This window comes from Oryza glaberrima, chromosome 12 (genome assembly GCF_000147395.1).
Source record: "Oryza glaberrima chromosome 12, OglaRS2, whole genome shotgun sequence".
In the NCBI taxonomy this organism is placed as follows: Eukaryota; Viridiplantae; Streptophyta; class Magnoliopsida; order Poales; family Poaceae; genus Oryza; species Oryza glaberrima.
The window spans coordinates 11408258-11419277 of NC_068337.1; the positions used below are offsets into that span (position 1 = coordinate 11408258).

At 50.8% G+C, this 11020-nt stretch overlaps 1 protein-coding gene across 1 annotated transcript; it reads right to left on the reverse strand.

The window, feature by feature from the left end:
• Window positions 1-9015: 9015 nt before the first annotated feature.
• On the reverse strand, window positions 9016-9795 carry LOC127756273 (protein DMP6-like; the record flags this gene model as incomplete). The annotated part of the gene is made up of 1 exon (XM_052281657.1): window positions 9016-9795. A coding segment is annotated over one exon (780 nt), but the record flags the coding sequence as incomplete, so codon positions are not given.
• Between the last annotated feature and the right edge of the window lie 1225 nt (window positions 9796-11020).

Consider the following 11020-nt stretch of genomic DNA (forward strand, 5'->3'; position numbering starts at 1 on the left):
ATAATTCTTCATTCATGTGAGGAGCAGCGAGTACAGGGGGATCTGGCAAGTAGCGCTTGAGCGCGATAAATGCGTTCTCGGCTTCTTGGTTCCACTCGAATTTGTCCTGCTTCTTGAGCAGGGCGAAGAAAGGTTGTCCTCGTTCTCCTATCCTCGCGACAAATCGGCTTAGCGAAGCCATGCATCCTGTCAGCAGCTGGACCTCCTTGAGCCTTGTGGGCGACTTCATGTTCTCGATCGCCTTGATCTTCTCGGGATTTGCCTCGACTCCTCGTCCTGAAACCAAGAAACTGAGAAGCTTTCCTGACGGTACTCTGAACGTACACTTCTCCGGGTTGAGCTTCATTTGGTATCTTCGGAGGTTGTCGAGCGTTTCCCTAAGATAATCGATTAGTGAGTCGCTCTTCTTGGTCTAGACGATGATGTCGTCTACGTATGCCTCGACGTTTTGTCCAAGCTGAGTACTGAGTGCTCCCTGAATCCTGCGCTGATATGTGTTGCCTGTGCTTATTAATCCAAAGGGCATCTTGGTATAACAGAATACACCGAAAGGTGTGATGAACGCTGTCTTCTCCTCATCCTCTTTTGCCATGCTGATTTGGTGGTAGCCGGAGTAAGCGTCAGGAAAGCTTAATAGCTCACAACCAACCGTTGAATCCACCAATTGGTCTATTCCAGGAGGAGAGAAGTGGTCTTTGGGGCACTCCTTGTTGAGATCGGTGAATTCGACGCACATCCTCCACTTCCCGTTGGCTTTGTGTACCATTACTGGATTTGCGAGCCACTCTGGATAGAGGACTTCTCTTATGAAGCCAGCTTTGAGAAGTTTGTCGAGCTCTTCTCGTATGGCTTGTTTTCGGTCGGGCGCAAATCTTCGCAGTTTCTGCTTAACTGGCTTGGCATCGGGTCGCACCATGAGTTTATGCTCAATCACCTCACTGGGTACTCCCGGCATGTCTAACGGTTGCCAAGCAAACACGTCTGCATTGTCTCAGAGGAAGGTGATGAGCGCGAGTTCCTATTTGTCGTCCATCGATGCCTCGATCTTGATGGTTTTGTCGGGGTTGGAGCTAGACAACAGAATGATCTTGATTGCGCCATCTGGTTTTGGTGTTTTCTTGGGCTTGCTCACTTTCTTGGGGTTCTCGGTTGTGGCGGGCGGGTTGGGAGTATGCTCGACCATGTCAAGGCTCCGTTTGTCGCACTGTACCGCCAACTTGGCGTTCCCCTGATAGTGATTGTCCCTTTTGGTCCTGGCATTTTTAGCACTTCGTATGCGTAATGCGATGCCGCCATGAACTTTGCGAGTGCAGTTCTCCCAATGATAGCATTGTATGCGGTGTTGAACTTTGCGACATCAAAGGTGATCTGCTCCGTTCGGAAGTTTTCGGCGTGTCAGAAGGTGATGGGTAGCGTGATTTTTCCCAATGGTTTAGACGACGACTCAGAGGTGATTCCATGGAAGGGCTGATCTGTGGGCGTCAGCTCGCTTCGAGGTATTCCCATCTCGTCTAAAGTGCTGGCGAAAAGCAGATTGATCGAGCTCCTGCCGTTGATGAGAACTCTCGCCACCTTTATATTCCGAATGGTGGGTTCGACCATGATTGAATATCTGCCAGGTGTAGTCGCGATCTTGGGATGATCCGCTTCCGAGAATTCGATCTTGTGTTGGGATCACTTCATCTTGGTAGTAGTCGTCTGTGAGGTGGAGCAGACTTCGTGTTCCGCTTTCTTGTACTCCCTCTTAGAGGTGTACGACGTGGATCCGCCGAAGATGTGGGAGACATGTAGGTCGTACTCTAGAAAGGTGGAGTCAGAGTCGTCGGTGGCGGCCTCTTCTGCAGTTTCGACGACTTGTACTCGCTTCCCTCTTTCGATCGCTAGTTGTCTTGTGAGCTCCTTTTTGATGACATAGCAATCCTCCATGGCATGATTGCATGTCTTGTGGATTGGGAACCATGCCTTGCGCGAGTCGTCGTTCTGGGGGTTGGAGCGTCTAGACGATTCCACTTGCTCTATGGCAAGGACTTCTCCCGAGGACTTGCGCTTCCCACTCTTGCGACTTCTCTTTTTGCTCGACTCTTGTGCATCCTTGTCGATCGACTTCTTCTTCTCATCTCCCACCTTGCTTTTTCCTTTCTTGTGCCTCAGAGCATCGTCTGCATGGGTGCACCTATCGATGATCTCGAACAGCTTTCGGGCATATGTGATTCGGCGCGTCGCTAGCTCCTGGGTTGTGTACCGATCTCAGTCGCCTGATTTGAATGCTCGGATAACAGAAGCATCAGTGATCTCGGGGATCGTATTTCTGCACTCGTTAAAGCGCCGAATATAGTCCCTCAATGACTCGCCCGGGTTCTGACTTAGAGTGTGCAGATCGTCTTCGATCGCGTGACGCTTGTTTGTCCCTTGGAAGTTGGCGACGAACTGCTGCCACAAATCTTCCCACGAAGAGATTGAGTTTGGAGGGAGATGAACGAACCATGAACGTTCGCCCTTTCAACACGACTGGCAAATAATTAGCCAGGGCATTGTCGTCTGCACCAGCGGCATAGAGAACTATGGAGTAGACTTGCAGAAATTCTTCTGGGTCTGTACTTCCATCATATTTCTCAATCGATCCCGGCCGGAACTTCTCGAGCCATCGCACGTTGCGAAGTGCGGGCGTGAATGCCCTGCGTGCGTTGCTTGGGATAGGGTGTGGCCCGTGGTCGCGACGTCGTCGTGGAGGCCGATCCGAAGAGGATGATGAAGACGAGGATGATGGGTCGCTTGGGTTAGGAGCTTGGCTTCTCGAGCGATGATCACGTCCTTGATCTCGACTCAGGTGAGGAGATTGGGAGTTTCGATCTCGTCGGTTGTCACCATCCCTCTCCTGTCGTCGGCGATTATTCTCCTGATCTCGATCGTTGTTGTCGCGTCGGTCATTATGGGGCCGACCGTCTCGGTTTTCGTTGGGGGTATTTCCTCAGCCATCGTCTCTTTCCAGCCGCGAGGGAGAGCGATGACGGTGTCGCCGATGCGCAGTGCCATCCTCACGACGAGAAGGGGAGCGATGCCGATGACGGTCGTTGTCATTACGATCCCTCCGGTTCTGCTGACGCCTGTTTAGGTGTTCGTGAAGATCGCCATCTTCACGGCGCGGCGGTGTAGGCTCTCGTCTTTCTCGTGGTGAACGGTCGCCGGAGGCATGTCTTCTACCGAGGTCTTCTCCATCCGCGTCCTCGGTGGGTCGCTCTCCGTCCCTGCGCGGCTCTGGGCTGCCTGCGGCTTCAACAAATGCGGTATTGAGGTTCGTCAGTCTCGCGTAGTCGCTCTGCCCATTGGCTAGCGCCTGGGTTTGTTGCTGGATCAAAAGGACTCTCCCTCAATATCGCATCCAGGTTCCGTAATTGGTGAGCCGGCGTTCTCGTAGTTGCGGACGCGCTTGTCTCAATATTGTCGACCACATTCACATCTCTGGGTGACTGCGAAGAGGATTCGTAGCCTTCCAAGAGGTGTAACACGGATGGCTCATTTGCATCGACGAATCCCACAAACCGATCTGGAACCGGTGCCGCATCTGGTTCCTTGGCAACGCACGTGGTTTGGACTCGTGGTTGTTGGACGCGATGATGTGCTGATTTGAGGGTCCAGATGAAGATTCTGCAATTTGTGAGATCATGAGATCTAGATCTATGGATCGGCTAGTAGGTGGTTCCCGTTGGTGAAGTGCGCTGAATTCCTCGTTCTCAACAGGCGTAGAGTTCAGCTTGCACGTGGAGTATCACCGGACAGTTCTCGAGAGTATGTTTGGTTGTCTTATGCACAGGACACCAAGTTCTCGGTTTTAGGGTGGTCATCCTTGTCGGCTATGATATTTCACATGGAGGGTGAAATTCAGCTGCCTGAGGGTTCCTCCCAGGTGTTGGGGCCATCGATGTTCCGTTCTCTACCTGAGTGGGAGGAATTGTCGGCGGGTTGTCATTTCTCTCAGTCTTTGCCATACCTTTCTCGCTCCCAATAATGATTGGGCCAGTCGAGATGGGTGTAACGGTTTAGACCGGAAAGACAATGGATCCGACTTGAGTCCACACCATCGGTGTCGAGGTAGAGGCTCCTTGATCGACGCTGGCAGTGGTATTGTTGTCGGGAAGTCTTGAAGTCATACTGGTAGATCCTTGAGCACCAAGTTCCCCTACCTGGTGCACCACTGTCGACGAGTGATACTCGCGGACCGGATGAGTAGAGTATTGGGGTACGTTGGAGTAGGGGTCCCTTTTATACCGTGGAATACCTTGACCCTCAAGTAAGGCTTAGGGATATGTAAATTGACATGATATAACCAGATATTTTTTTCCCCTCCGAGTAGGACTCCGGCAATTTATTAACTCATAGAGATATTTTCCATAATTTGAGATAAATTTCTAACGGCGTATACGGAAACGACCCGTACACGTGAGGGTATACCTTTTCAGTATATTTCATAAATCGTAGGATAGAGAGTATGCCTTATCCGTAACCCTGACAGAGTACAACTCACTTTCATATTTATACTACTCTCTAGTAGGTTTAGAATATAGGAAGAGAGTGTGGGGAAGCTCCGAAAGTAGTGCCATAGATGTCTGAGTTCTCTCAGGGCGAGTTTCGGAGAAGTGTCAAAGATGTCAGCACTCTCTCCTTTGGCTATAGGAGTCCTAGAGTTGTCTGCACTCTCTCCGATCTTGTACCTCTATAGATGCTTCTTTTATATAATTAAGAATTCTTCATTTCCTTTGGTATTTTTTTCTTATTTAAGTAAGATATATTCTCATCATTGTGGGTCCATTGCTTAGTATTTATATTAAGTACTCTAGATATAAAAGGAAGTTCTTGGCTGAGGCTAGAGTACTGATCAATAACATAAATGTGGTGTCTAGGTCAGAGGTTATTTGTTGTGTGCTCCACGAAAAGTGAGTTAGGCGGCATGTGGTGACAGTCCTATCAATCCTTCGTATTTCTCTATTCGGGTACTTCACAGAGCTATAGACTGGACTCCCTTGGCAGACCAGGGGTGAACCAGTGCCCGAAGCAACTCATACAGTTTTACCTTTAATTAATTAAGATTATTAACCATAGGAATTCTCTTTATCCTAAGCCTAACATTTAGTTGTTGTCATTGGATTAATCATGTTCATATATTATATACACACGTTTCCTGTGATTCAATACCCTTTAATACTCTGAGGTGAAGTGCTATATAGGTATCCATTCGCTTGTAGAGTTATCTATGACCGTAACAAATACTAATAGTCGGACTGTAGTTGTCTGGTCGATCGGATCGGCGGTCCCGAGACCAAGTCCAATTAAGGCTTATGCTTCCTTTCTAGGGTCTGATGTTTCTTGAGTCGTAGTTGATTTATAAGCCAAATAGGGCGTGGAGAAGGCCTAACCGGTTTCATTCTATTCTAATCTTCGACTCTTACACAACCGATCAAATTGTTCTTTTACCTTTACTTTTTAACCATGTTTTCTATTTTACACAAGTTTGGCTAACTTTGTCAATTAACCATGTTTTCACCGCTGGAGCTTGACATCCTTTGTAGATTTATCCCGTAAATCTTTTTATTTGCCCACGAGATAGGTGGCTATCTTCAAATCTATCTAAATCGGCTCCGGTAACCGGCTTTGATCTTTTCTAAATCTATTTTGATCAAGGTGGTTGGCCTTCATGAACACCACAAATCATTATGTAAGTCTGTATTGATCGGAAAAGGTGCCAAAAGTGATATTGTCTATCGTGGCCTACCATAATTAAGACATGGGTTGGTGGGAAAGTGTTTAGAGTATCCTACATTCTAGGCTGAGGGTGTGTTTAGTTCCCGCCAAAATTAAAACTTTGATTGAAATTAAAATGATGTGACGGAAAAGTTGAAAGTTTGTGTGTGTAGAAAAGTTTTGATGTGATAGAAAAGTTAGAAGTTTAAAGAAAAAGTTAGAGACTAAAGTAGCCCAGAGTGTCTTGATCGTGAGGAATGGATGGTCGTCTTTCGTGCCCTACCACAATTAAGACACGGCTAGCTCTGTTCGATGTACTGTTAAATTACTGTATATCTTTTTTTTTTCTATATTCCTTGTTACAACCCATAAAGTGCAATTACTACTATCAAACAGCCATCATATTAAGCCATGTCATCATCAATTTATTATTAGTTGAATTTCATCTGGACGTCTTGCGTTACTCATTTTCTTACTGTCCACAAGCATATTTGTTGAGAAATAAGCATAACCTAAGGGTATTCCCATATTCCGATACAAATAATATTTCTATTCGTTATATTTCTATACAAACAACTATGCAATATTATTTAGGCTAACAAACTTAACTTTTAGAGCCCAAAAAAATTTAAGCCCGATTAAGAACTTCTACTTTGGAGTATTATCTAGAAATTACCATAGTTGAGACATTCAAGATTGATGGTGAGATGGCTGGAAATTGATAAAATAGATTCTAAGTTTTTTCACGTGAAGCGAAGAGACAACAGATGGAAGGCGATTCCGGTACTCACGCAGTCACGCTCTGGTAAGTCGCCTATTCACGCTCTGGTAAGTCGCCTTGACTGATCTGCTCGCTAGGACTCGCCCTGTCTTCAACCACCATCTGCCAATTGCCATCACTCATTTAACAGGTACATTTAAATCATTTTCCTTCTTTACTAATTTGTCTTTTAAATGGTACGGTTACATTATTTCCGAACAGAGGTCGACTCTCAATATTTAATATGTATATATATCTATAACTAATATAAATATTCGTATTTTTTCGGTCGTCACATCTAATTTTCATCCGTTTTTGGTCCATGCACAATCCGATTCAGTTAGCAATAGGGATAGAAAAAATTGCAAAAAAAAATGCAAAAAAAAACCACCGCCGCCAGAGGAGAAGAGAGGCGGCGAAGGGAGCGCCGCTGCCGGAACCGCCCGCGGTGGCCGCCACCGTCGACGGATCCACCCTCGGACGAAGCCGACACCGACGGGGAGAGGGAGAGGAAGATGGAGGGAGAGGGACGGCTGTCTCCGCCGCACCCCGCCGTTGCTGCGCCGTGCCGGCGAGACGGGAAGGAGAGCCGCTGCCGCCGCCGCAGCCCTCCGTCGCCGCGTCGTACCGGCGAGAAGGGAAGGAGAAGGGAAGGGAAGCGGCGCCGGTGGTGGGAGAGGCGGGCGGCTGGGGGGAGGGGGAGAGGCGGGAGATGGGGGGAGGGAGCGGCGCCGCCGGAGGGAGGGGAGGGGAAGCGGCGGTGGTGAGAGGGGGAGGGGGAGAGGCGGCGTCGGGAGAGGGGTGGGGGAGGAGGCCGAGCGGCTTGGGGGGGGCGGGGGCGAGGGGTAGGGAGGGTTAGGGTTAGGGTTAGAGTTTTGATAAGGCCGTGGGCCGACCGGAAGGGACAGAAATAAGTCTATTTTAGGTCCCTCGGGCCGGAAATAAGTCTAAATAAGTGTATATTAAGTCCCTCAGGCCGAAAAAAAAGAGAAGTTTATTTTTAGTGCTTCATTTTTTTAGAAGCATTTACAATTATAGTTATTGAATGTGTTTATTTCTAAGCAAACCTAAAAGGAAGGATTTTCTTTCTTTTTCCAATTAAATAATTATTAAATGATGTTTGTATTATTAAAATTAGCAATTAAGCTCTGAAAATTCCAATAAAATTCCAAAGAGCGTAACTAATCATGGAGAATTTAATAAAATTAATTTTAACAATGTCATTTTATTTCTCACACTTGCTTTACTTGTAAATTTATTTAATTATACACATACCTACTTAAAAATACCAAATATTTCAGCAAATTTGTATTTTAATTAATTGCATATTTTTTCTGATCTATGCGCTTCCCGGTGCAACGCACGGGCACTTTTGCTAAACCAAACAACAATTTTGATCAATATACACACTCCGTAATCACCCGGTGCAACGCACGGGAACTTTTGCTAGTAAAGTTTATATATGTATGCATACAAAGTTCGTATACATAGTATATATATAAACTTTGTATACATATGTATGCAAACTTTGTTGACATGTATATATTTTTTATACATTAAAAGTCTATACATATTAAAAAATAGGAAAAAGTGCGAATTACCCCCCGAACTATCACCGTCGGCCGAATTACCCCCTGAACCACAAAACCGGACATTCTTCACCCCCCCCCAACTATGCAAACCGAACGAATTACCCCCCTTGACCTAATCCGCGGTGGTTTTGGTCTACGTGGCGTACACGTGGCCGTCCAGTCAGCATTTTATTTGTTTTAAATGGTGGGACCCACAAGTCATACCACTCTTTCTCTCTTCCTCCATCCCTCTTTCTCTCTCTTCTTCAGTCAGCAGCGGGCAGTGCTGCACACGCCGGCACGCCATGGTGGAGAGGTGAGCGCCGGCAGAAGCGTCGGCGAGGGGATGCGATAGGCAGCGGCGCGCGGGGGCGGGCCGGTGGTCGGTGCGCACGGCGGCGCGCAGGGAGGTGGAGGGGATGGGGGAGAGGCGGGCGCCGGCGTCCATCGTGGAGAGGTGGGCCATCGTGGCGCCGGCCGGCAGCATCTTGAGGACGGCAGCGTGAGGCCGCAGCGGTGGTGGTCCAGGCAGAGCACGAGCGCAAGGAGGCGGAGCTCGCCCGGGTGACGGTCAGCTGAGGTAAAGCTCGCGGTGGCTGAGGTGGAGACGGACCGAGCGAGCGGCGACGGAGGCGGAGGCCGTTGCGCGACTGCCTCCTCGCGGACCTCGCCCGTGGCGGCGGTCGGCGCCACGACGGCCCACCTCTCCGCTAAGGCCGCCTCTCCCCCATCCCTTCCACCACCCCGCGCGCCGCCGTGCACGCCGGCCGCCAGCCCGCCGTTGCCACTATCCGAAGCTTACTCTCCGCCGCGCCCCATCCGCGCCACTCCCGCCGCCGCCTGGAGCGCCCCCCTATTCGCGCCCGCCGCCGCTCGCCGCCGACCGGTTCCCCTCCCCGACTTACCCGCTGCTGGCCGGAGCCGCGCCCGCTGCCGCTCCCGTCAATGCTAACAGCACACACATAGAGGATGGGAGGGCGCCTTCCGCCTCCCATCTTGAGGATGCAACTCAATCACTCGATCCGTGTGTACGCGACGCAATGCTTGCAAAGCAGTTGTAATCAACGTATGCCGTCGCGCGCCCGCCGCGACGGGGAAGCCAATGCAGCGGCACGTCGACGGGAACATGGTGAAGAGGAAGCTATCCACCACGCCGGCCGCCATGGGCACTGCCGCGAGCAACTGCCTCGTCGCCGGTGACTCCACCGGGTAGAAGTGCGCCACCACGTTGTGGTCCACCATGGCCACGGCCAGGAACACCGCGAACGACAGTGCGCCGTGCAACACGTCGCGCGCGCCGAGCCTGTACCTATTGTCCCTCGGCGGCAGCGAGCCGGAGCCGTCGATGAGGCGGAGGCGGCCGCTGGGCGTGACGAAGTCGTAGCGCACGGCGCCCGTGCCATCGCGGTAGCTGTTGGAGAAGCAGAGCAGGAAGCAGCAGAGTGCACAGGCTCCGACGAGGCAGGCGGTGAGCGCGCGGTTGGCGGCCGTGCAGCTGCCGTCCGCGGTGGAGGACGGCGAGAGCACCCCGAAGGCGAGCACAACGCTGGTTGGGAGGTGCTTCGCGAGGTCGGCCGTGCTATTCAACGCCTTGCAGACGAGGCTCGGTGTCGCTTGCGCTAGCGGTTGCATCGTCTGGCCGTCGTCCGATGACGTCAGCAGCAGCGCCTTCGCCTCCGGGGACTCCTCGTCACTGCCGCTTGGCCGCGACGCGATCACGAACAGCCATCACGAACAAGAACAATGACTAGCTTACTTACCGGCAGCGGCGGGTCTACCTGTGGATGCCGCAGACGCCGTCGTCACCGTCGACGCTGCCGTAGGGACGGCCGTCGCCGAGAGGGAGGGAGGGACAGCCGTCGAGGCCGACGGGGAGAGGGAGAGGGGGAGGGAGGGACGGCCATCTCCGCCGTCTCGGCCGCACCCCGCCGTCGTCGGGCCGCCCGCACCCCGCACCCTGCCGTCGCCGTCGCCCGCGCCGTGCCGGTGAGACGGGAGGGAGAGGGAGCGGTCCACCGTCGCTGCCGCACACCACAACCCGCCGTCGCCCGTGCCGTGCCAGTGAGACGGGAGGGAGAGAGGCAGAGAGAGAGGTCCGCCGTTGCCACCGCACCCCGCCGTCACTCGTGCCGTGCCGGTGAGACAGGAGGGAGAGGGGGAGAGGGAGCGACGCCGCCACCCGCCGGAGGGGAGGGGAGGAGAAGCGGAGCCGGTGGGGAGAGGGGGAGGGGGAGAGGAGGCGTCAGGGGCAGGGGAGGGGGCCGCCAGAGGGGAGCGGGAAAGGCGGCGTCGGGGGCGGGGGAGGCGGCCGGCTCGGCTATGGGGGAGGGGGACGCCGGAGGGGAGTGGAGGGGGAGAGACGGCATTGGGGGCGGGGGAGGCAGCCGGCTCGGCTGGGTGGAGGGGGAGGGGGAGGGTTAGGGTTTCATCTATTTCAAAATGATCTGAGCCGTCTGTCAAAATGAACGATTGAGATCGATCGAGGGTTTGGGCCGCACCACTTGGACCGCACGCCGGCTAACTGTCCAGCTAGCGAGAGGAAGAGTATAGGGATAAAAATTAGACTTTGATCGCTTGCGGGCTGAAGAAGAAAGTGGGCTGAAAAAGGCCCATAGAGATAAAAGAATTTTTATTTAGATTTTATTTAAATAAATACTAAAAAGATATTTGTATTATCAAACTTAGCAATTAAGCTACGTAAATTCCAAAAGAATTTCAATGAGTGTAATTAATGATATAGAAAATTTAATAAAAATTAAATCCAACCATAACATTTTATTTCTCACACTTACTTTACTTATAAATTAATTTAATTATATATCTACCTACTTAAAAAATACCCAAATATTTCGGAAAATTTGTATTTCATTTAATTAGAATTTAATATGTTCTAATTCAATTTTATCTTTTTTTTCTTTCCGTTGCAACGCACGACCAGTTTTGCTATAATTTC